The 27389-nt window shown below is 41.5% G+C and overlaps 1 protein-coding gene across 8 annotated transcripts in view; it reads right to left on the reverse strand.

The window, feature by feature from the left end:
• fbxw10 (F-box and WD repeat domain containing 10) overlaps window positions 1-27389 on the reverse strand; it is a 377757-nt gene that overhangs the window by 46679 nt on the left and 303689 nt on the right. For 7 of the 8 annotated variants that reach the window (XM_072242164.1, XM_072242165.1, XM_072242163.1 and 4 more), the window contains 2 exons: window positions 16584-16751; window positions 12773-12967 (listed from right to left, as the gene is read on the reverse strand). In XM_072242164.1, the coding sequence (XP_072098265.1) occupies window positions 12773-12967; window positions 16584-16751 (363 nt within the window). Of the gene's footprint in view, window positions 1-12772; window positions 12968-16583; window positions 16752-26579; window positions 27192-27389 lie in introns of those variants that run through there. The other variant, XM_072242157.1, reaches the window with a different exon arrangement.

Consider the following 27389-nt stretch of genomic DNA (forward strand, 5'->3'; position numbering starts at 1 on the left):
TTCTTTCTCTGTCTCCCTCTCCCACGGCTATGAGTTCTTCTAGTACATCCTGTTTTTATCAAGACATACAGAATTGATGCCTAGTGTTAGACACGTAGACCTCAGCCACAAATTACTACAAAACAACTGAGGAACTAGTGAGCTGCTGGATCAGTAGAAGTATCTTCTGGGATGGAAGGATCAGGGTGGACAGAAGGGAAAGCCTCTGAAGGAGCATCAATAGACTGCCACCAGCTATTTGATCTCATCTGCAACTTTAAGCCCTGTTTCAACCATGTATGTGATTTGTACACGTTATTTCATAGAACCATCATGACAATCAGATGAAACGATTCTGAACACCATACTGGTTTGTATAACAAATCATTCTTAAATTTAACACAGGGGCTAGGCCTTTTGTATTACAATATTTAACTGAAGGAAGGATGAGAATAATAACTAGTCAGAGCTCATTGCAAAAATCTTCTACATTATTTTGCCCCACTTCAAGAAGAATTGATGTGGAGCAATTTAAAGTAATGATTCACCAAATTTTCATTATAAAATGAAGCAATTTCTAATTTTTTAATAGACTTACATCACATTTACAGCATACATTCAAACCATTTGTCTTAATGTCCCAATTGTTGTGTTTCATCTCATCCACATATCATTCCATTCCTTTCTTTCTCGTGTACTTACATTTCAGGCCCATCGATCCTATCTACATCTACCCCTCAACTCTAACTCTTAAATGTCCTCTGAAATGAAAAAACCTCAGCCTGTCTGCCCAATGACAAGAGCTCGGCACTAAATTCTGGTCACCAGACCTTACGAATCATGTGACATTTCTGGAAAGAGTTCAAAAGAGACTCACAGGAAAAGTTTCAGAGGGAGGAATTTTAAGTTGGATTGTAGAAGCTGAGTTTGTTCTGGTTGCAGCAACAAACACTGAGAGACTTGTTCAGAGTAAAGAAGCTATTAACATTACTAGGTGGTTTAAGAAATGGAGGCAAGGGTTTAAAGAGACAAATCTGCAAGGGGACAAGGTGAGGAAATGCTTTTTTGATGATCTGAAACTCACTGCCAGTATGTGCAAGCAGACTGTGTAGGCTTCCAGAAGAGAAACTGGCAGGCCTGGAAGGAAAGTACCTTACAAAACATTGGAAAGGAGCAGAGAACTGTAACAAAATGCTCTACAAAGAATTGGCATGGGCACAACAGACAAAATAGCACCCTCCAATGATGATTCTATTTTGACGAGCCAAAATTTGACCACTGGGATCTATCACACAGTATAAATACACATGTAATGGCATGACACACAAAATACTGGAGGAATTCAGCAGGTCAGGCAGCATCTAAAGAAAAGAATAAACAGTCACATTTCGGGCCAAGATCCTCCTTTAGTTTTGTTGTAATAGCATATTTTTTTGTGAGGAGAGGGAAGCCAAATCACTTCCTAGGGTCATACATACGAACTGCCTGGGAGATGCTCATGGTTGTCATTCTGACAGTATGAGATTGCCAATCTCCTACACCTCTGAGGACTTACCTCTTCATTTACCTAATGCTGATGAATGCCAAAGGTCTTAAACAGACATTCAAAATCATTTGGAAGTTCTGACGAAGTGGTGAGCCTTGGTGGGACAGAATAAGCGGTGGCTTAAAAGGCTGATAAAGTATTTTTGAGTGCTTGCTATTTGCAGCAGGGTGATCACAGAACTTTACAGGTCAGGGTTCAATTTATGGGACCAGGTTGGCTCTGCGGTACGTGTGAATGATGATGAGCAAAGGTTGAACAGAAATAGGTCATGTGTGACCGTCAGGTCATATGCAACGTTTCACCACTAAACATTAATAAACAAAAATAAGAACTATAAGAGACAATAAATATGACTAAACAATTCAGCTCCTTGTGCTCCTCCAATCAATGAGATCATGACTGAATCTTTTACCTCAATGTTACTTGTCAGCTCTAACCCCATATCCCTTGATTCCCAAAGCGTTCAGCAGCATGGAAGGAAAAAAGTGAGTTGACACAGTACATCATTCAAACATTATTCTGATTAAAGCATCCAGAAAGATTGAAAACATCAAGGTGAATGCGGAAGGCAAGCAAGTGTACAGTGCCGTCTACTAGCCTCGTGCTCGCTTCTACCAGAGGAGATGTCTGCGTGTGACAGTGTCACAGTGTCTCAGTGTCTGTCTCACACACACACACACACACACACACACACACACACACACAGAGGGAAGGTCTCTCTGTTGGAATGAACTCGCACTACCTCGATGCTGCTGAAGCAAGGTTTGCGGATTGGACTGTAGTTCACATTATGATGCGTTTTCTGGTTGCTCCTTTTTCTGTTGATATTTTTGGGAGACTTTGAATTGGAGCGGCCTGCAGATAATGAATACTGAACTGAACAGAATATGGACACTTGCATTTTTGTGTTTTATATTCTGTGTCTTCTATGCTTGTTCTTTTTAGTTGCCATTTGCATGATTTTTTTGGTGCATGGGGAGGTCATGATTTTCTTTGAACAAATTTCTTAATTTTTTTTGTTTCATGGCTATCTGTGGAGAAGACGAATCTCAGGGTTGTATACAGGTACTTTGATAATAAATGTACTCTGAAACTTTGTATCACAAAGACTCCTCAGAGAATCTCGTTTCCCTAGTTTAATTAAGGCATAGTTTGAAGGGTACAATTTCCTGGTGCAATGAAGTTTGAAGCTCTATCTTTACCCATGATTGCAGCCAAGTCGTTCACACAAACTGGGACCAGAAATTACTCGGTTTACTGGGAAAGGAATTCCAGTGTCCACTGTGTAAATTGTCTTTAAATGATTAGAGACCAAATGGTTACATACAGAAAAAAACTACATCGATCAGGCAGGCATGGGAATTTAGAATCTGTCTGGCATATTTTGTGGACTTTTGGATTTTACTCAATTCTATTAATTTATTTTTGTAGATGTTACACAGTACAGTGGTATAGTAAATTTTATGGTAAATTTATTGGTACATGAAACAGAGGTGAGCCACATGACAAACACTTTGGGATTTTGAAACAATCAGACAGCCAATTATGAGAGTTTTATTTTAACTTCAAATATAAAAGCAGCAAGCAAATGTACCCTGCAATATGTGCAGAAACAATAATTAGAGATACAGTGAGGAATGTGCAAAAAAACACACTCATCTAGGTACAGGGCAGATACAAAATCATCTAGCTGCATCTGAATCAGTTTTCTTCTCACATAGTTCTTTTTCAGCTAGTTTATGCATTTTTGCTTACAGTCTGATTTGCAGATTTGACTTGACAGCATCAAGTAATAAGGACAGTGAGAATTTCTCTGTAATCTGCCATTGGGAAGTCAACACTGCCAATGCATGCCACCATCTGCTGCTTTCGTTTCATTTGGCCAGTCAATCAAAGTTGTGAGCTCCTTTCTGTTATAACAATTTTAGTAGATGTCTACAGACATTGAAAAGAATTAAACATGGGACTGAAAATTTTAACAAAACTGCAAATATATTTATAACAGAAGGTGTTGGGAAACACAGGAGGTCAAGGGAGCATCTGTGGAAAGAGAAATAGAATTATCATTTAAAGGGCAAAACTCTTCAGGAAAACAAGCACAGTAGAGGATTTGAATTTCTTCCCAAATCTAGGCTTTTTAAATGTGTTTCCAGTTCCAATTGCAGCCTTACTTGCATTTTTGTAATTGGGCAATGTGGGTGGTGTTTCCTGTATGAAGAGCTACAGAAATATGAAAAAGAAACATTGCTTTAGATTGCTCTTCATTGTACTTGAAGTTGGAGAGGCATTTTTTTTTGAAGATAGGGGTGACAGATGTAAATTGAGAAGCAGAGATATGTCAGCCACTCTTTCTCTGCCATTGAGAGCTAACATTCTTAGTGTGGTCAGTACAAATGGAAATGGATGTAGGCATAATGATGTTGCTATGGTTGTATATCATATGAATGTTAACTCAGTAAGCAGCCTTCTTCATGAAGACAAATTAATGTTAATCATTCTGTTGCTCAGATTAGTACCATGTGCAGTCCTTTGTAATTACAAGAACACTGCCACAGATGACACCTGTAACTTCATGTTAGCATCATCGCCATCTTCTAATCATTTCATGACCACAACCTACACCAATCTGTCACTCAAGTTCAGCTGGAATCACAGCCCAGTCAGCAAACAGGAAGAGGAAGTCAAGTGATTGAAGTGATTCAGTACAAGGTAGGCCCAGGTGAGATCTTGAGAAGGGTTATCATCTTCCTGGGTAGGTTTGGTCGGTGGACTGCCTATAAAAATTTAAACTAAAGTGCCATCTTTATCACAAAGACTAAGGTCCATTTTAAAAATCCATTGAGTCATTTCTGTCCCAGCAATTTTGATCTGCCTTTTTTTTTTATTATTCAGCCAATTCGGTGATTAAGCTAAGCAATATATCCTAGTCTGAATCCCACCCCCCCAATGTTTTTCCATCCACTGACTTCCTTCAAAGGGTTGCTTGTTACTCCAGATTTCAGCATCTGCAGACTCTCATGTCTCCAAGATGAAAAAAAATAAATTTGGGTTGATTGTAGTATGGAGCCCAGGCTGTGTACTTCAAGAAGGCATATATAGCCCTTACTACCCTTACCCGGAGTGGATAACCTTGCCAACTGCAGTTTAAAGTTTCATCTAGCAAACATGGGGCTGGAAAGGAATGACAAAGACCAGTCCATTTTCACTGTGTCTCTTTCTTACAGTTATCAGGTGGATCTAGTTTATTGACTCTTTGTCTTTCTTCTCCCATTGCTAATTGCTTTAAGGATGTTTCCTTCAATAACCAGCTGGAACCTCTGAGCTCAGAAAAAGTGAAGGTGTTGCGTCTGGAAAAAGTACTCTGCCAGAATGCAGTGGCTTTAAAGGTTCATGCTAGGCTGAGTCACCTGATCCGCTGCTTGCTGGCAGATACAAATAAAACAGCCCTTTGATGTTGCTCCAAAACTCCTGCTGGGGTTCAGCATTCAACTTGGCCAGCAAATCTTGAGCAGCACAGGCATCGATTTCATGCCTTAAAGACCACATTACCATTTCCCACCAACATTGATAACACGATTTCATAAGTGACTGACATGAAGACATTTAGGGATTATATTTGGTCTTATCCCTTTATTCAAGTAAGGAACAGGAGACTGCTTAGTAATATAACATGGTCTCTGCAGAGAAAACTTCCATCAGAGAGCTATGCTAAGGTACAATAGACAACAGACAATAGTCAATAGACAATAGATGCAGGAGTAGGCCATTCAGCCCTTCGAGCCAGCACCACCATTCACTGTGATCATGGCTGATCATCCATAATCAGTACCCTTTTCCTGCCTTCTTCCCATATCCCTTCACTCTGCTATCTTTAAGAGCTCGATCTAACTCTTTCTTGAAAGAATCCAGAGAATTGGCCTCCACTGCCTTCTGAGGCAGAGCATTCCACAGAACCACAACCCTCTGTGTGAAAAAGTTTTTCCTCAACTCCGTTCTAAATTGTCTACCCCTTAATCTTAAACTGTGGCCTCTGGTTCTGGACTCCCCCAACATCGGGAACATGTTTCCTGCCTCTAGCGTGTCCAATCCCTTAATAATCTTATATGTTTCAATCAAATCCCCTCTCATCCTTCTAAATTCCAGTGTATACAACCCCAGTCGCTCCAGTCTTTCAACATATGACAGTCCCGCCATCCCGGGAATTAACCTCGCGAACCTACGCTGCACTCCCTCAATAGCTAGAATGTCCTTCCTCAAATTTGGAGACCAAAACTGTTCACAATACTCCAGGTGTGGTCTCACCAGGGCCCTGTACAACTGCAGAAAGACCTCTTTGCTCCTATTTTCAACTCCCCTTATTATGAAGGTCAACATGCCATTAGCTTTCTTCACTGCCTGCTATATCTGCATGCTTACTTTCAGTGACTGATGAACAAGGACACCTAGATCTTGTTGTACTTCCCCTTTTCCTAACTTGACACCATTCAGATAGTAATCTGCCTTCCTGTTCTTGCCACCAAAGTGGATAACCTCACATTTATCCACACTAAACTGCATCTACCATGCATCTGCCCACTCACCCAACCTGTCCAAGCCACCCTGCATTCTCATAACAACTTGATAAATTTTCCAGATCATGCAGAGGAAGGGTTAATTTAAAACCAGCTTTCAGCCCCAATTTTTGACTCTACTTAATTATTTCCCCAAAATATCTCAGTCTTATGCCCCAGAAATTACTCTCAGTGTCCACCTTATTAGGTAAACCTGCTTGTTACAGAAATCATCTAATCAGCCAATCATGTGGCAGCAACTCAATGTATAAAAGTATGCTAGTATGGTCAAGAGGTTCACTTGTTGTTCAGACCAAACATCAGAATGGGGAAGAAATGTGACCTAAGTGACCTTGACCACAGAATGATTGTTGGTGCCAGATGGAGTGGTTTGCTGATCTTCCAGGATCTTCACGCACAACACTCTAGAGTTTACAAAGAATGGTGTGAAAAATTCAAAGAAAACATCCAGTGAGTGGCATTTCTGCAGGCAAAAAAGTTTTCATTAATAAGAGAAGTTAGGGGAGAATGAGCAGATTGATTCAAGCTGACAGGAAGGCAACAGTAACTCAAATAACCACACATTACAATGATGGTGTGCAGAAGAGCATCTCTGAATGCACAACACATCGGACCTTGAAGTGGATAGGCTACAGCAGCTTGAGATCACACTGGGTTCCACTCGTGTAGCTACTTTATTGGGTACACTCCTGTAGATAATAAATTAGCCAATGAGAGTATCTGTAACACCATAGGTAGATAAGATGGTTAAGAAGGCACAAGGTACTTCACTTCATTAGCCATAGCATAGAACATGGCAGAAGGGAGGCTAAAAACCAACTTCATAAGACATTGATCAGACTTCATTAGAAATACTCTGTGTGGTTCTGAATGCCACACCATAGGAGGAAAGTGATTCCATTAGAAAAGGTGCAGAATAGATTCACCAGAAGGCACAAGAAACTGCAGATGCTAAATTCTGGAGCAACAAACAATCTGCTCTGTGAATCAAGGAGCATCTGCAGTGGTGGTGGGTGTGGGGGTGGGGGGGTCGGTGGTGTGGAGGAATTATTAAAGGCTCAGATTAAACCCCTGCATCAGGATCACAAAGGGTGTTACCTTGTCTGAAGTGCTTCAGTGATGATGGGAGACTATATAAGGCAGGTTTGTTTCCTTTGGAATTGAGGAAGCTGAGGGCATTACTTGATTGGAGTATTCACAATTATGAGAGGTATAAATAGGGTAGATAATGATGGCGTTGGAGGTTTTTGCAGATCTAGGTGACTTCTTCAATTTTGTCCATAAAACAGTTTAATTTTTCTCTTCTCATGTCTTTTTTTCCCTTTTACAAGGTGACTGAGGTCCTGTGGAGTCTGTGATCTACAGATCTAGCTCAAACTACGGTTCTTCACAGATAGTGGACTGTCGCTCTCAGAACTCGCTGAGCGGCCTGCCGTTTCGATACCTCCCGGTGTAGCCTGGAAGATATGCACCTTCAAAGTGTGACCCTGTGGATGCCTCAATTCCTTACCTAGGTCGCCGACTGAAACATTGCAGGAGATTGAAACTTTGGTACAGCAGGCAGTGTTAGGGTTGCCAATTTTCTCACTCCCAAATAAGGGACAAAAGTAGCAGTCAAATACGGGACACTTGTATTTACCCCGAGAAAGACTACCATGACCATGAAGCCTTGCACGGGCACCTGTACGTGTACGTGCAGGTTTTTTTTCTACAAATCGGTTTTGGCTTAATCTTCCCAATTCTGTTACGTGAAACTACACTGTACATACATTATTTCTACTTCATATAGGCTGTGTATTTATCATATCATTCCTGCTTTTACTATATGTTAGTGTTATTTTAGGTTCTATGTGTTATTTGATATGATTTGGTAAGTTTTTTTTGGGGTCTGGAACACTCAAAATTTTTTCCCATATGAATTAATGGTAATTGCATCTTCACTTTACGCCATTTCTGCTTACAAACGGTTGCACAGGAACGCTCTACCTTAGTGGGGAAAATACGGGACAAGGGCGATCCCTTATGGGACAAACCAATTTAGCCCAATATACGGGCTGTCCCGGCTAATACGGGACAGTTGGCAACCCTAGGCAGTGTATGCTGCTGTCAAAAGAAGGCCCCTGAACTTATCAATACCTCTCCCTCTCCATCTCTCGTCTGCTGGTCCTCAAGTCAGGGGACTCGGACAAGCGATGCGGCAGATTATAACATCGAAACAGCGAGTTGTTGGTCTCCCTTCTTGCTGTTGCAGGAGCACTATCTCTCTCTACCTTGCTACGGAGAGAGAGAGCCTGTCTGAGATGTTGAAATGTTGGGATGCATAGTAGATTTTGAAGGACTCTACTTCATGGTCTCTGGGGGCTTTGCTATTGCTTGCATGGGGGAGGCAGTGAGGGTTGACTCTTTTGCTGGAGCAAGTGAGGGGAGGGTTGATGTTTTTGCTGCTGCTGTTTGTGCGTGGGAGGCAGGGGGGGTGCTTTGGGGTTCTAACATTTTCTGTCATTCATTCTTGGGTTTTGTTCTGTTTCATGAATGTCTGTAAAGAGTATGAATTTCAGGTTGTATACTGTATTCATTCTCTGATATTAAATAGAAACATTGATACTAAGAGGGTTTTCTCCACCGAAGAATCATGTAAAACAAAAGGACAAAATTTTACCATGACGAATAAGTGGTTTAGAGGGGATATGACAAAGATTTTATTCACCCAGAGGATGGTTGTGATCTGGAATACACTGTTAGTGAGGATGGTGAAGACAGGGACATTGGCAACATTAAGGAAACATTAGAATGAATGCTCAAATCACAGAACCATGGAAAGTGAGTATAAATGGGTACTTCAACACAAGGAATTCTGCAGATGCTGGAAATTCAAGCAACACACATCAAAGTTGCTGGTGAACGCGGCAGGCCAGGCAGCATCTATAGGAAGAGGTACAGTCGACGTTTCGGGCTGAGACCCTTCGTCAGGACTAACTGAAAGAAGAGCTAGTAAGAGATTTGAAAGTGGGAGGGGGAGGGGGAGATCCGAAATGATAGGAGAAGACAGGAGGGGGAGGGATGGAGCCAAGAGCTGGACAGGTGATAGGCAAAAGGGATATGAGAGGATCATGGGACAGGAGGTCCAGGGAGAAAGACAAGGGGGAGGGGGGGAATAACCCAGAGGATGGGCAAGTGGTATAGTGAGAGGGACAGAGGGAGAAAAAGGAGAGAGAAAGAATGTGTATATAAATAAATAATGGATAGGGTACGAGGGGGAGGTGGGGCGTTAGCAGAAGTTTGAGAAGTCAATGTTCATGCCATCAGGTTAGAGGCTACCCAGATGGAATATAAGGTGTTGTTCCTCCAACCTGAGTGTGGCTTCATCTTTACAGTAGAGGAGGCCGTGGATAGACATGTCAGAATGGGAATGGGACGTGGAATTGAAATGCGTGGCCACTGGGAGATCCTGCTTTCTCTGGCGGACAGAGCGTAGGTGTTCAGCAAAACGATCTCCCAGTCTGCGTCGGGTCTCGCTAATATATAGAAGGCCACATCAGGAGCAACAGACGCAGTATATCACCCCAGCCAACTCACAGGTGAAGTGTCGACTTACCTGGAAGGACTGTCTGGGACCCTGAATGATGGTAAGGGAGGAAGTGTAAAGGCATGAGCAGCACTTGTTCCGCTTACAAGGATAAGTGCCAGGAGGGAGATTGGTGGGGAGGGATGGGGGGGGGGGGGGATGAATGGACAAGGGAGTCGCGTAGTGAGCAATCCCTGTGGAAAGCAGGGGGGGGGGGTGAGGGAAAGATGTGCTTAGTAGTGGGATCCCGTTGGAGGTGGCGGAAGTTACGGAGAATAATATGTTGGACCATTGCCCACCTTCTGGGTTCCCCCCCTCCTTTTCTTTTTCCCTAGGCCTCCTGTCCGTGATCCTCTCATATCCCTTTTGCCAATCACCAGCTCTTGGCTCCATCCCTCCCTCTCCTGTCTTCTCCTATCATTTTGGATCTCCCCCTCCCCCTCTCAAATCTCTTACTATCTCTTCTTACAGTTAGTCCTGACGAAGGGTCTCGGCCCGAAACGTCGACTGTACCTCTTCCTAGAGATGCTGCCTGGCCTGCTGTGTTCACCAGCAACTTTGGCGTGTGTTGCATAAATGGGTACTTGATGATCAGCATGGACATGGTAGCTCAAAGTTTCTGTACAATATTCTGCACACCTTGACTAAGTTCAGCTTTTGCACAATAACTGACACGATCAGAATTTCTCCTCAATCATTTATAACTGCACTTGTCAGCTTTGCATGGACATTTTTGCAATTGCACTGCATGTTCAGAACGAAAAAATATATATCCATCCTCACCTATGTATTTATGAAGGTAAAGTCAGCATTAGCCACAAATGATAAGTCTTGCCTGTGGTGTTGTGCAGGGCAGAAGGCAAACCCAAAAAAATCCCACGCAGCAAATAGGTTACAGGTACAACTGCACAGGATAAAGTTATGTTCTCCCCTTTATAAGAAGTCTGCTTAAGCAGGCAAGTTCACAAACTCTCTGGCACACCCACATTTTATGAATAAGGAAGAGGTCCATTTGAATTTGTGATTTTTGATTCCCCTTGCTGAGATGACTAGAACAAAAAGGTCACTGTCTCAAAGTAAGAGATTGACTATTCCGGACAGAGAGGAAGATAAATTTCTTCACCCAGATGACAGCAAATCTTCAAAATTCTTTACCCAAAGGGCTGGCGGGTCATTTAGGACAGAGTTGAGGAGGAACTTCTTCTCCCAGTGAGTTGTGGAGGTGTGGAACACGCTGCCTCAGAAGGCAGTGGAGGCCAATTCTCTGGATGCTTTCAAGAAGGAGCTAGATAGGTATCTTATGGATAGGGGAGTCAAGGGTTATGGGGACAAGGCAGGAACTGGGTATTGATAGTAGATGATCAGCTATGATCTCAGAATGGCGGTGCAGGCTCGAAGGGCCAAATGGTCTACTTCTGCACCTATTGTCTATTGTCTAAACACCACAGTTATTTAGGACAAAGATAGATTCTTAGATATTAAGGAAATCAAAGGATATGGGTTAAAGATGAAAGTAGCACTGAGATAAAAGACTTCAGCCATGATGAACTGACTGACAGAGCAGACATAAGCGTCTAAATTGTCCATTCTACTTCATCTTGTGTATGCTACTAATATTCTTACTTTCAGTGAATAAATTTAATATGTTGTATTTAAATGTTTGAATCAGGCTGGACATGCCACAAATGATTTATTTACCAGCTCCAAAACTCAATACTAAGGAACACTGTTTTATGTATGGCCCAAGAGGAAAACTCTTATTTTAGCTTTGATTTAGAACTCAGACTTAGGAATACACGTGAATAAGAAATAAGTGATTCCTGTGTTCCCTTATGGAATTCTGGTACATAATTTTGCTGGGCATGAGTATGTGTAGAGAAAATCTGGATTTTGATCTAAACCCAGAATCAGGTTTAATATCATCGGTATATGTCGTGAAATTTGTTGTTTTGTGGCAGCAATACAGTGCAATATATAATTCTTAAAAATGTGAATTATAGTATATATCTATATATTATATAAAAAATAGTTCAATTAAGTAAGAAGTGCAAAATAAGTGGTGAGGTAGTGTTCATGTGTTCACTGTCCTTCCAGAAATCTGATGGAAGCAATGAGAACAAGGCATATCCTGGGTGATGGGGTCCTTAATGAAGGATGCTGCCTTTTTGAGGCATCTCCCCCTGAAGCTGTCCTGGATGCTACAGAGGCTAGTGACTATGATGGAGCTGACTGAGTTCAAAGCTTTCTGCAGCTTATTTCGATCCTGTGCAGTGTCTCCCCCCACCCCCCCATACCAAATGGTGATGCAGCCAGTTGGAATGATCTCCGCAGTACACTTGTAGAAATTTACAAGAGTCTTTGGTGACATACCAAGTCTCCTTAACCTCCGGATGAAGTATAGCTGCAAATTTATAGATGGCATTTGAGCTGTGCCTAGCCACACAGTCATGGCTGTAGAGAGATTCGAGCAGTGGGCAAAGCACGCATCCTTGAGGTGTGCTAGTGTTGATTATCAATGAGGCAGAAATGTTATTTCCAATCCACACTGATGGTGATCTTCCAGTGAGGAAACTGAGGAACACACACAAAATGCTGGAGGAACTCAGTAGGCCGGACAGCATCTACGCAAAAGAGTACCGTCGACGTTTCAGGCTGAGACCCTTCATCAGGTCAGAAGAAATTGAGGATCCAGTTACAAAGGGAAGTACAAATGCCCAGGTTTTCGATCAGAACTGTAGGAATGATTGTGTTAAATGCTGAGCTGTAGTCAATAAACAGCAGCGTGACATAGGTATTAATACTGTCCAGGTGATCCAAGGCCGCGTAAAGTGCCAATGAGATCACATCCACTGTATGTATACCTATTGTGGTGATAGCCAAACACATTATAAAGACAATATTATTTGAAGCAAATTATGCAGAACAATCCTGTATAAATAAGTACTATAAAGGCAATCTAATGCAATGGACTTCTCCTTAAAAATGGTGCATTTCCCCACTCAAAAGTTAATAGTGCAAAGGTTATTTTTGTTTCATCCTGCATACAGATTTCCCAGACCTAGTAGAGCAAACCCAGTTGTGTCTAGATGTGAATGATAACTCAGTGCTTACCAAGAATGTATTTTGCAAGGTGAACAGGAAGGCAGCGGAGGAAGTCCTTATAATTACTGATCCCTGATGTTGCCTGAAAAGAAGAGGTTATAACCAATGGAATCGAGGATTCAGTTTCAGTGAATACATCCTGCGGTTCATTCAGTGAATGCATTTTCTTTATTGCCGATCTCTTCTTTGCCAGTTGGATATGATCTAAGGATGCAACAACAAAAAAAAGCCAGCTCCTAATGACAGTACGATTTCATCCCCTAAATGACTATAGAATACAAGTTATTCTAAAATCATCACAGGTTTATTAGAGGCTTTCATATATTTAGAAAATATTGGCAACAGTTGAATGTAAGTAAATGCCCAGAGTAAACAATGACTATCTTTCATTCCAATTTAGCACCGGAGGAAAGAGGCCATTAATTTTGTATTTGTACAATCTTTAAGTTAGTCGCTTATTAATAAATCTACTACATCAGACATTGTCCAGAGATCATACAAAGCATGATACTTAAAAATAGTGTATTTAATTTCTAATATAAAAGCTTGTAAACAAGGGAATAACAGCCAGAAACATTAATGTCCCTTTGAATGATTTTACAATCATATAAATATTATAATTATTTAATATTTTTGATGCAGTGATTTCAATTGACAAGCTAGTTTAGCTGCAAAAAATGTGTTCAAGATCTTAGTTTGCCTGCAAACACAGTATTAGAAATCCTGAACCAGCTGCAAAGCTACTCAGCAATATCTGGGAACAGATGGTATGATTGTAACACCATACTCTTCACAAAGTCTTCTCAGAAATAGGACTGTGCTCCCAAAATTAAGCTTGAAAGTCAGGAAGGTCTCCTCAGAAATTGAACTCTGATAGAAATGGAGAATGTGTATTTCGATTGAAATCTATTATTCGCCCACACCCATTCAGCCCAACACTGACTGCAGATGAAACCCATGCTGCAAATTTATTAACATGACTTCAGTGACAACTAGTACAAACTCTGCTCTTATGGGCCTTAACATAGATCTCAAGAGCCCATATTCTGATTGGATAGTAGTAGTACTTGATCACTCGAGTCGAATATGATCTTCTCCTGAAGGGTTGTCACGGTCCCTCAGGTGGCTGTAGCGGTCTATCCAGGATCCACATATTCTGGTGCAGTGTGGACAGGAGGAGGTGGTAGCTGTGGCTAGTGGTTGGGTCTTTTGGTTATTCATTCTCTCCTTTCACATCTGCCACTTGTTTTCTGTGGCACAGTGGAGGTCTCTCACGTAGAGCAGCTTCCTCTTGAACAGATTTCCTCCAGGTGTACCTACTGAGTGCAATGTCTTCCCAGCTTTTAGATATAATGTTGAATTTCTTCAGGTTGATTTTATTTTTTTTTTATTTATTGAGATACATCATCCAATAGGCCCTTCTGGCCTTTTAAGCCACCTTGCCCAGCAATCGCCTGATTTAATCCTAGCCTAATCTCCGAAATATTTACAATGATCAATTAACCTACCAATTGGTATGCCTTTGGATGGTGAAAGGAAACTAGAGGACCTGGAGGAGGCCCCCATAGTCACAGGGAGAACGTACAGACTCCTTACAGGCAGTGGTGGGAATTGAACCTGGGTCATCTTTACTGTAAGGCGTTGTGCTATCAACTACACTACCATGGACCAGAGGATATGTGGCACAGAAGTGCTGGTCCACCTTCCTTAAGGATCTCAGCTGGGATCACTTGAGGGCCGGTGGCTGTGTTGCTTTTCAGGCTCCTGATGACATCATGGACCTCTTTTATACTGAGAGGTTTACCCATGTCTTCCCTCATAGGTCTCTGGAGGATTTCATTAGTAATCTCTTGTTCAACAGTGCTTTCACGGTTAAGCAGCTCGTGGAAGTGTTCTCTCTATTGATTGTTGATATCCTTTCAATATTTTAGCAAATTCTACCTGTCCTTTGAGCACAAAGGGTTTAATCTGCAGTAACTTGGACCATAGGCTGCTTTGGTAGCCTCTTGTGTCACCAGAATCTGCCAATCTCTGGAATTTCAGGGCTTTTTCAGTCCACTAAGAATTATTTAGCTCCTTCACCCTGCACTGGGCATTTTCCTTGGCTCTAAAGTAAGATTCTCTTTTGGTCTTGCTGCCAATGTCATTCTGCCAGGCACAAAAGGCTTTCCTTTTCTTGAAGGCAAGTTGTTTTCATCTCCATGTCATTATCATCAAACCAATCCTGATGTCTTCTAGACTTATACCCAAGGATGTTTTTGTGGGCATTGAGGATGGAGGATTTATGCATACCCCAGTGTTCTTCAATATCCTCCAGATATTCCCATTGGAGGTTTTCTCCAAACGAGACCCGAAGATGCTGAAGGGTAGGAGTGTCAAATGGGCTCCAGTTTTGGTATTGGCCTGGTCTGTTTCATATGAACCCTCCTCTTTTTCCTAAATCTGAGATGGATATGGTGGAGCAGATCAGGCCACGATTTGTCCAGCAGTTACCTGACCCCAATCAAGGCTCTTGTGATATTCACATTACATCAGTCCCTAGCTCGCTCAGTGACATAGTAAATGAGATGCCACTGTTTAGATCAAGGGTGCTGCCAAGATGCCTTGAATTTGTTTTTCTAGTGGAGGAGAATGTTCATGATGATAAAATTGTGCTCCACAAATATGGTGAAAGTAGCGCTCCATTTGAATTGATGTTGGGTTTCCTTTGGTACCCTTTCAAAGGTTGAAGTCTTGACTGACCCCAGCATTGAAATCCCCCAAGAGAATTCTCTTATGCTCTTTGGGGATGCTCAACAGTGTTGTATCTAGGCAAGTGTAGAGGGCCTCTTTTTCATACTCATGCAAGTCCAGAGTTGGTACATAAGCACTCATGACGGTTGCCATCTGGTTGTTGGCAAGCACCAAATGGATGGTCATGAGACATTCACTGATCCCCGTGGGAAGTTCGGAACATTGACTGACAAACTGGTTCTTAATTGCAAACCCAACACCATGGACCCTGGGCTCGTCAGCTGCCTCTCCCTTCCAGAAGAAGGAATAATCACATTCTTTCTGTGGTCCTCTGACTACCAGGTGGGATTCAGAAGGAGCAGCAAGGTCGATATGGCATCTCCTCAGTTCTCTGGCGATGATCACAGCTTTTCTTTCTGGCCAATCACTGGTTGCACTACCTTTCAGAGTGAGCACATTCCAGGCTCCAAAGTTCATGTTTCTCTGTTTCTAACCTTAAACAGAGATCCCACTGGACATGGTAATCTGGTCAGAAGGTTTCAAGGCAGGCTATTTTTAGGGCACCTTTTCCAGCCCCTTCCCCAAGTGGGGTAAGCAGAGTGGATCCTACACAGGGCTGTCAGTTGGTGCAGTTGAAGCGAACAAACCCAAAACGAAGGCATCCGTGCACCACTCAAAGGGAGCTGCACTGTGTGGCTCAACTGATGAAGGAAGTTAGTCCACAGCCCTTAGAAGTCATCACTGATCACAGGCAAGAGAAGGCTTGTCACTTTTCTGAGATAATTCTGGAGGCTGAGTTGGAGGGAAAGAGAGGGGCCCTCTTTCCTCAGGGAGCCAGGAAGATCTCCAGAATGATAATTTTGGCAAAGCAGAAAATAAGGTTCAATGCTAGCTTGTCAGCTGCAGCAGGCACATCAAGCAGGCATGCTGCAAGATTTACTGGAATTATTTTAAATGTTATTAATGCTATATTATTCTCAATTAAATGAAGAAAAGATATAATGAGGGATTTCAGAACAGCAAGGGTGTCGATAATGGTGTAAAAATTGAGAGTCCTTTTAAAATATCATCGGTTAAACTTTCTTACCAACAGCTTCTGTGGGTTGATTGAGGAAGCTACGAGGCATTATATCAGAAGTGACAACAGTAAACTGAGGCCAAATATCAACCAGTTCCTGCAGTTCGGGGTGTTCATCTGTTTTAAAGCTGTATCTTGATTCATTCAGTGAGACGGTATCTTCATGCTTAACCCATTCTGAAAAAAATAAATATGATTTAATGGTCATTAATAATGATGATCGTAAAAGGTTTTTTGCATGTATTTACAGTAAATTTTATAAATATCTTCTGAACAGATATTGTGATTAGGAATTGGTTTCAATTTTGCTTTTTTCACAAAGGTGTTTGAAATTGTTACATAAGGCTGATTGCTCTGTAATAACATTTTGGTATAATTTCATAAGAAATAGCAAGATTATTGCCCAAGGTAAGTATTTTGTTTCCATTATAATCACTATGGCCATTTGTGAACTTTGAGGTGGTTTTTCGCTCGTCTGTGTTCCTCCATACTTCCTAAAGCTCCAATTACAAAATATTTCAGAATTCTCCTGATCTTATCCCAGAAAGGTAAGGATAGTAACATGCGAGTTTGTGGATCTAAACCTTAGGACCACAATCTTGACTTTGACTTCTCCACATGTTGGAGGGAGTAGGGGTGATGGCTGCTTTTGCAGTTTAGCTCCACTGTCTGCTTTCACTTCCCACGATTGGGAAACAGAATAATTGACAGATGTCACGAAGGAAGCATACTGGAGGGGACTGGTGACGTAGCAGGGAGTTAGAGCAGATGTGTCAATAATCATGGAAAGTGGGAGTCAGCCATCCTGAATTTGGAAGAGGAGTAGGGGGAAAATTGGTTGTTCATATATGAAAAGAGCAGCATCAATGATCTAGTATTATGTTTTGATACCTCCTCCCACCTTGTAATACTTAAATGCCCTCCTGGGATAAGATGTTTTGCCAATACCTACTAACCCCATCACACCTCTATTTAAAACGAAAATAAAAGGATCCATTTCAACTGAGATTTTAAATCAATGCTACTAATCTTTCTCCTGCCAAGTATACTTTTCTTTTCCAAATAAAAAGAAAATGTGGTGATCAAAATTTGTTCTACAGGGAAAAAAGAAATAATATATTTTGTTGCAATTCATTGACATAGCTTATTTTATGAGGCCCCTAAAACTATTAGGTTTAGAGGCATCATTATTAAAACGTGGGTTATTTTTACTTCAAAGATCTTGTAGTCAATCACAGTAGCGAGTGGCTAATGAGTTGCTATTATAGGTTGGGGCATTGGAGTTCCAAGTTCAATCCCAGTATCCCGTTAGGAATTTGTACCTCCTCCCAATGGAATGCATGAGTGTCCTGCGGGTGATCTGATTTCCTCCCACAGTCCAAAGACTTATCAGTTAGTAGGTTAAATGATCATTGTAAATTGTCCCATGATTAGGTTAGCATGAAATCGGTGTCGCTGGCAGCTTGGCTTGAAGGGCCGGAACGGCTTATTCCGCACTGTTGTATTTCTAAGTAAATATGTACATAATAGCTGGCTATGATACACAAGATTTAAAGCTAGAAAGCTGGATACAGCAGCAATGTGAAAGGCCAGATGCACACTGTGTTTCTTCCAGTTCATTTTTGGCATCTGTGTTGCAAAGCAGAGAGCAGAAGTTAGGAATGAACTAACCCAGAAAAAGCAGTTCCCAGGTCCGATTCTCTGGAGAATGAGTAGCTGAACATCAGTGAAATCCAGCCCAAAGATTCTGCCTGCAAAATTCAGCAGAATGGGTCTCAAGGGTTGTGAATGATACACAACTTCGGCAGTGTGAACGAGACACAACTTCATCATTGTGAATAGGTTGCAGATTCTGATATTACAAAGAAAGGATATCAAATGGAAATTTTAAAATGCAAGGTTCAAACCAAAGTTATGAGCAGGATCTTTCATTATTATGTTTAAATCTGCCATAAAACCTCCATGTCAATGTAATTCAAACCGATAAATAATCCACAACAAAACGGGTCTACTCAGAAAAAATGGATAAAAAACAAGAAGATTTAATATTTATCTACTGCAGGAGCAAACAGAGGAATAATGAAGTACGTAAATGCCAGAATTAGATCATTTTAGATGCTGTCTGGCCAAGTGTGTATCTCTACTACTTTCTGTTTAGATTTTCAACTACTACCATAATTAATTTTCTGGACACTTGCTGCCTTAAATTCACCAGATAATTACCTATAAACAAGGTGCTCTCAGCGTTTTCAGACTTGCTTGCCAGTAAATATCTAATTTATTACAGCATTTTGCAAGTTTTATGGTTTTTATAAAAATTATGTTAATAAGAAATTTCATAGACTGAATATTTCTTCCAATTGATTCCCAATGTATGAAAATGTCATTCAGATGTTTTTTGTTAACTCTCTCTTTTGGAAACTTCTCTGTAACTAACAGTACACTCATTACATTTCCCTATGTTTCAGCTATTAAACAGATTTGCATTTCTATTGCACAAAGTCACACAAATGAACAAAACATGTGGAAATTAAAGGGACAAATGTGATGACCTCATGCTCACAAGGTCCAGGCAAACTAAGTTTGAAATCTGTGTCTTAGCAAATCGTATCTCCTTTTGCTGAAATCATTAGTATAATGTTTAAGGCCATCTTATAATTCAAATCTCAGGTGAGACCTGCTGTGGAGTATCAGTAATACAAGTTATTTTAACTCAAGGAAGCGTGTCTCAATCTTCTTCTGTATTATTAATAAAAAGAACTATTTCCAAATTCTATCAGTTGATAAAAACATCTGTTCGAATGCATATTTTGGCTACTACTTAAATTATCATGAAATTATACACCTATATGTAAATTTAGATATGTGATTGGTGCAGTTTTAACACTATCAAAATAATGTTTAAAAATTCGCCTGAACAGGTGGATACAAAACCAACTAGCAAGCAGAAAACAAAAATTAAAACCATGATTCAGGAACGCCATGAAGTTATTGGTCAAAAATAGCTAAACAGTAACTGTCATTAATAAAAAGTAAAAGTAAAATATTGCACTATTTTTCAACAGTCATAATACGAGGGGTGATTGATAAGTTTGTGGCCTAGGGTAGAAGGAGATGAGTCATACAGCTCTCGTTACATGCACATGCAGTCTCCGAGTGATTCTGCAGAAAGTTTGAAGTTAATAACTCATCTCCTTCTACCTTAGGCCACAAAGTTATCAATTACCCCTGCTGTGGACCACTTTCTGGAGGCCCAGGACGCCGACTTCTACAAAGAAGGGATCCGTACGCTCCACGATCACTGGACTAAGTGTGCACATGTAGGAGGGGACTATATTGAAAAATAAATGTGCTACGTTTTCTAAAATTGACACCTTCTACCTTAGGCCACGAACTTATCAATTGCCCCTCGTATATAGAGGCTAAAATGTTAATACATTTAGTTTGATAAAAAAACAGAAAGGATTAAATATTTCACAGCAATATGAACAAATATTCATTTCCACACCACAGCTCATCAACCATGTGTTTCTGGTAATGACTCTGATGAAACTTCATTTAAAATATCAAGAATCTTTTTACAAAACAATATTAAATCCATCTGTGTCTCTTTAAGTCTAACTAGAATGAAATAAACAAAATGTCTCCATTGTGTCTCCAAAATGAAATAAATATCAGGCCAATCACAATTTGATTATTTATTGTATTTGAGATTGTTCCAAATTACCAGTCACTTCAGATTGAAGCAGCTAAGTACAATGTATGTTAAAATAACGTTACATTTCTACTAACCAGTGACATTTAGAGTAGAACATTAATCTTGCTTGGTAATGAACTTTTAAATTGTCCTTTATTTGTCTGAGAGGCTCATGTAAACCAAAATCAGAACACACTATCTTCAAACTTGCTTAGTGTTGTTCCACAATTTTTTTATCCAGCTTGACCCATCACAAGACCTATCCTACATGACAATGAGCTCTTGATCCAGGTAAGAAAACAGCATTTGGACAGACCCTGCCGTGAGATAAACCTATTAAAGCATTGAAAATGGCTGTGTCAGAATTATCTCATATTCGATGGGACGTAGATATTATTATGTGAACAACGCGACAGTCAGAGTTGAATGATTACTTCACCAACTGAGTTTTGGCAAAAACAGTAAATGTTTTTACACACTTCACATACACTGTCTGCAAAAATATCTCACAGGATTCTCTATATTACTCATAAGAATAGTTTCTCCCATACAAGGGATATTTATAGATAATACTTGTAAAATAATATTTTACATTTCTATTTACATTACACTGTATAGCAGTGTATCAATACATCTTTCTTTTTTAACGTTTGACTACAGTAGGATTACTGCTTTCCATCTGTGATATATAGATTTATTTATATGCTGCAACTCTTTACATAAACAGCCCCTCACCAGAAGTGCACAATTCAAACAAAGTCATCAAGTTTAATGAAATGAACTTGCATTCTACTGTACAAAGCAAGGTACAAGAAGAAAAGACACCAATCCAACCCATCAGCCACTACACATCCCACCAGCTAGCACCTTCCTGTCAGCCAGTACACAACCCATCAGACACTACCCATCCCATCAGCCACTACCCAACCCACCAGCTAGCACCCTCCCCATCAGCCAGTACACAACCCATCAGACACTACCCATCCCATCAGCCACTACCCAACCCACCAGCTAGCACCCTTCCCATCAGCCAGTACACAACCCATCAGCCAGTACACAACCCATTCCATCAGCCACTACTCAACCCATCCCATCAGCCACTACCCATCCCATCAGCCAGTATACAACTCATTCCATCAGCCACTACCCATCCCATCAGCCACTACCCAACCCATTCCATCAGCCATTACCCAACCCATCCCATCAGCCACTACCCAACCCACCAGCTAGCGCCCTTCCCATCAGCCAGTACACAACCCATCAACCAGTACCCAACCCATTCCATCAGCCACTACCCAACCCATCCCATCAGCCACTACCCATCCCATCAGCCAGTATCCAACTCATTCCATCAGCCACTACCCATCCCATCAGCCACTACCCAACCCATTCCATCAGCCACTACCCAACCCATTCCATCAGCCACTACTCAACCCATCAGCCAGTACCCATCCCATCGGCCACTACCCAACACTTCAGCCACTACTCAACCCATCAGCCATTACCCCACCCATCAGCCAGTACCCATCCCATCTGAGCATATACTGTATCTGTGTTTCTCTCAGTATCCACCTCAGAACCACAAGACCTCAGTGGATATCAGTCATCCTCAATCCCAAAGGACTGCCTAAGAAGACGAAAAAGGCAATATCAAGGATTAACTTTGAAACCATACAACATCCTTTCATAATAAGCTAGTTTGCACAATCCCTTTCCTCCTTAATCTTGCTTTCTAAAACCTACTTTAACTAAACTTTTGACCATTTTCGCCAGTTTCCTCTTCTCATAATAACATATTAATTTTAATTATTAACATCAGATAAAATGCTTCAAGATATTTTGCTACATTAATTGTGTTATGTACTGTGGCTGTTATGACTAAGTTCTGTCGGTTTTATTGGTGGAAACAATTGCCACATAGCTCTGTAGATTTAAAGGTTCTAAGTATCATAATTTGGTAAATATCAGAACTATAGCAACCAAACTGCACCACAAGGAGAAGAATGGCTAAAAAAGATTAATGTTTACTTAAAGAGAGGAGCTCTTAGTAACCAAACATTAGTGCACTGCTACAAAGGAACATGAGCAACCTAACACCTGGCTGGTGTTTATACAACAACTAACAATACTATGAACAGATCAGTTAATCACTGTCACAATGGTGTTTGTGGGAGATTATTGTGCACAAATTTACTTTCCAGTTTTCCTTTTGCATTAATACATGGATTTCTTGAAATCTGCTAACCAAACACTTGATCTTTCTTTGGTTAATATGATATAAAAATGCAGTCGAAAATTATTGATATGAAGGTCTATGTTAAAAATCAATCACATGAAACTATAGTAAGATAAATTAGAGAGACTACACTGACTTTATAGTCATAGACATTATCAGAATCAGGTTTTATTATTACGAACATCGCCATGAAATTTGTTGTTTTGTGGCTGCACTACAGTGGAAGACAAAAAATACTATGGTACAATAGGAAATATATAAAAAATAAATTAGTGCAAAAAGAGAGAGCAAAGTGATGAGGTAGTGTTCATGGGTTCATTCAGAAACCATGAACACAACCTCAGAGTGCAGAGAGGAAGAAGCTGTTCATAAAACATTGACTGTGCATCTTCAGGCTCCTGTACCTGCTCCCTGATGGCAGCAATGAGAAGAAGGCGTCCCTAGATGGCGAGGTTCCTTAATGATGGATGCCACCTTCTTGAGACATTGCCTTTTGAAGATGCCCCCGATGCTGAGGAGGCTAGGCCCATCAAGGAGCTGGCTGAGTCGACAATCCTCGGCAGCTTTTGTTTCTGATCTTGTGCATCGGAGCCTCTACACCGGGCAGTGATGCAAGCACTCAGAATGCTCTCCCCAGTACATTTCTAGAAACTTGCCAGAGTCTTTGGCGACATACCAAATCTCCTCAAACTTCTAATGAAGTATACTGGTGTCTTCTTTGTGATTGCATAAATAGGGTTCATATTCTGGTTGGCTGCCGGTTACCAGTGGTGTTCCACAGGGGTCCGTGTTGGGGCCACTTCTTTTTACATTGTACATAAACGATTTGGATTATGGAATAGATGGCTTTGTAGCCAAGTTTGCTGACGATACAAAGATAGGTGGAGGGGCTGGTAGTGCTGAGGAAACGGAGAGTCTGCAGAGAGACTTGGATAGATTGGAAGAATGGACAGAGAAGTGGCAAATGAAGTACAATGTTGGAAAGTGTATGGTTATGCACTTTGACAGAAGTAATAAACGGGCAGAATATTATTTAAATGGGGAAAGAATTCAAAGTTCTGAGATGCAATGGGACTTGGGAGTCCTTGTACAGGATACTGTTAAGGTTAACCTCCAGGCTGAGTCAGTAGTGAAGAAGGCGAATGCAATGTTGGCATTCATTTCTAGAGGAATAGAGTATAGGAGCAGGGATGTGATGTTGAGGCTCTATAAGGTGCTGGTGAGACTTGGAGTACTGTGGGCAGTTTTGGTCTCCTGACGTTGGAGAAGGTACAGAGAAGATTCACTAGAATGATTCCAGGAATGAGAGGGTTAACATATGAGGAACGTTTGTCCGCTCTTGGACTGTATTCCTTGGAGTTTTGAAGAGTGAGGGGAGACCTTATAGAAACATTTCAAAAGTTGAAAGGCATGGACAGAGTGGATGTGGCAAAGTTGTTTCCCATGATGGGGGAGTCTTGTATGAGAGGGCATGACTTAAGGATTGAAGGGCGCCCATTCAGAACAGAAATGCGAAGAAATTTTTTTAGCCAGAGGGTGGTGAATCTATGGAATTTGTTGCCACGGGCAGCAGTGGAGGCCAAGTCATTGGGTGTATTTAAGGCAGAGATTGATAGGTATCTGAGTAGCCAGGTCATCAAAGGTTATGGTGAAAAGGCGGGGAAGTGGGACTAAATGGGAGAATGGATCAGCTCATGATAAAATGGCGGAGCAGACTCGATGGGCCGAATGGCCAACTTCTGCTTCTTTGTCTTATGGTCTAATATGTTGGACCCAGGATAGATCCTCTGAAATATTGACTCCCAGGAATGTGAAGTGCTCATCCTTTCCATTGCTGACCCATCGATAGCCTGGTGTGTGTTCTCTTGGCTTCACCTTTGTGAAATCCACAAACAATTCCTTGGTCTTACCAATATTGAGTGCAAGGTTGTTGTGACATCACTCTACCAACCAATCTGTCTCACTGCTGAAAGCCTCTTGTTCAGGAGGTGGATATGTAGCCTCTGAGTCCATTTCAACTCGTTATAGAAAAATCCAGTCAATCCCATTCCCTCACTCAATCCCCATCCCTCTGCAAGTTTAATTCATTCAACCGTTCTTCATTCTTCATTTAAAATTATTGATGGTTTCTGCTTCCACTGACCTCTAAGGCAGCAATTGCAATTTCATTACCACTCAAAAGTCTGAAAATATTTTACCTATTTATTTCAATATTTAATGTACAAAATCTTAAATATGTACACCCTTATTTAGTGTCAATGACTTTGTCAATCTAACATAAAATTGTCAAAACTCGTATAACTCGATCAGAACTCCCTCAACCCCCTTTAGTTTGAGAATGACCCCAACTTCTCCAGCTAATCTTGCAGTTGAAATTCCTAAATCTCCAAATTAATCTGAGATCCCTCTCTTCTTTTTCAAAGATTGTATGGTGACCAGAACTGGCAGCAATATTACAACTAAAAGCTGGTCACAGCTTTACAAAAGCCCAGTATAACTTCCGTGCATCTTTACTGAATATATTTATGTATAGAAATAAAAGAGTTAATGTATGAGAAGTATTTGATGGTTCCAGGCCAATACTCACTGGAGTAAGAAGAATGAGGTGGGGGGGGGGAGGGAATCTCATTGAAATCCATTGGATATCGAAAGGCCTAGATAGAGTGGAGATGGAGGGGATGCTTCATCACCGAATAGAATGGCATCCCTTTAGAACAGAGATGAGGACAAATTTCTTTAGCCGGAGGGTAGTGAATCTATGGAAGTCATTGCCACAAAATGGCTCTGGAGGCCAAGTCATTGGGTAGATTTAAAGCAGAGGCTGATAGATCCTCAATTAGTAAGGGTGTCAAAGATTAAAGGGAGAAGGCAGGAGAATGGAGTTGAGAGGGATAATAAATCAGCTATAATGGAATGGCAGAGCAGACTCGATGGACCAAATGGCCTCAGTCTTCCTGTGCCTTATGGTGTTATGTATGAAATCCATGATCCCAACTGCTTTACTGACCACTCTGCCAATGTTTCCTGACACCTTCAAAGATCTATGCACATAATCTCCCACTCACTCTTCTTGTGAACTGTGTGGTAAGAACTTTATCACTCCTGCCCATCCATTTCACACTTACCTGTGTTAAGTTCCACTGGCCCATTTCGCTATTCCACTATTGAAATCGTATCAGTCAAAAAAATCAGTGATTTAATGCAGATTATGCAATAACCTCAAAATCTAACGTTCTTCAGCCTGAAAAAATACAACCATCTACCACAACTTGCTGCTTTTGTCGAACTATTTGGCTTTTATCCAATTTCGCACTGAACCTCCTGCCTTCAGCTTGGACTTCACTAACCGACTGTTTATGAGGTACTTTGTCAAAGACTTGAAGTCCACATAGACAACGTCTACTACAGTAATCCATGAACCTTTTCAGTGCATCAATAAGTCCATCCCACACAGTTTACCTTTTGCTGGCTGGAACAAGAAGGAAGAAAATTGAGCGAGAAACAAGGACAGATTAAAAGCATGATTTTGAAAATAACAATTGATAACATTAATAAACCCACAAAACTGTATATTACTCTGCAAGCAACACACATAAAAGTTGCTGGTGAACGCAGCAGGCCAGGCAGCATCTCTAGGAAGAGGTACAGTCGACGTTTCGGGCGAGACCCTTCGTCAGGACTAACTGAAAGACTGTACCTCTTCCTAGAGATGCTGCCTAGCCTGCCGCATTCACCAGCAACTTTGATGTGTGTTGCTTGAAATTCCAGCATCTGTAGATTTCACAAACACCAGGAGTTCTGCAGATGCTGGAAATTCAAGCAACACACACCAAAGTTGCTGGTGAACGCAGCAGGCCAGGCAGCGTCTCTAGGAAGAGGTACAGTCGACGTTTCGGGCCGAGATCCCTTCGTCAGGACTGCAGATTTCCTCGTGTTATTATTCTGCAATGTGCTTAGCATACCCTTAATTTAATTTTTTTTTGCTTCAATGTTGGAAAGAGTCCATGTTTTATTGCTTTTGTAAGTGAATGTCATTGTGCGCATTTCAATTAAATACTGAGGTATTCCTAACCTTTCGTTACAGGGGAGTCAGGCATTTTCTCACTGAGTATAAGAGCGCGAACCAGATTAGCTAGAAGGTAAAGTAGTTTGACATCACATAACTGGAGTAATCCCAGAACGTAGTTTGCTTTTGTCCAGTATCTGCTGTTAGCGAACCATTCCCAAGTGTCGGAGATATATTCGCATAGAGCGGATTTGTTCAAACTGCGGTCCGAGCTCTGCGTACTTAAGTCCCCTGGAAGGCTTGGGTTAGCACATGAGCGAGAGTGGGTGAAATCTTTACCAAATGTCGGCTGCAGGAGTCTGTCCACCTGCAGCAAGAGGTCCCTGCTGCCAATCCTCCGGATCAGCCCTTTCAAAAACAGCTGCTTGGTCAGGTCGCCAGCCCGGAGGAACCATTGCTTGGTGGCGACGAGCTTCATCTGGAGGGTGCAGGTGTAACACGAACCGCAAGCCGAGACCGAGCAGCCGCCGGCCAGGCAGGTGTAGCCGGGGCTGGAGCAGATGTTAAACTCGCTGACTTCACCCACCGCGTCCAAGTCAAGCATTTTCATTCAGACTGGGTGCCAGAGGTGTCGCGCCGTTCAGCCGGAACAACCCAGGAAGAGATGTTTCCCCCCACGCTGTTGCCGCCAGCGAGCGGAGCCACGCCTTCTCCTCGCTCTCCGTGTATCTTTCCCGTTGCCGGGCAACAGCCGGCGTCAAGCGTAGCGTCGGCACGCGAATGTCGTCACCGTCTTTCCGGGAAATCAGACTCAAGACGGACGGGTGCTCCTCCCTCCCTCAGCCCTGCACCCTCCACGTCAGTCGTGCACCCTCA

The sequence above is a fragment of the Mobula birostris genome, chromosome 24 (genome assembly GCF_030028105.1).
Source record: "Mobula birostris isolate sMobBir1 chromosome 24, sMobBir1.hap1, whole genome shotgun sequence".
In the NCBI taxonomy this organism is placed as follows: domain Eukaryota; kingdom Metazoa; phylum Chordata; class Chondrichthyes; order Myliobatiformes; family Myliobatidae; genus Mobula; species Mobula birostris.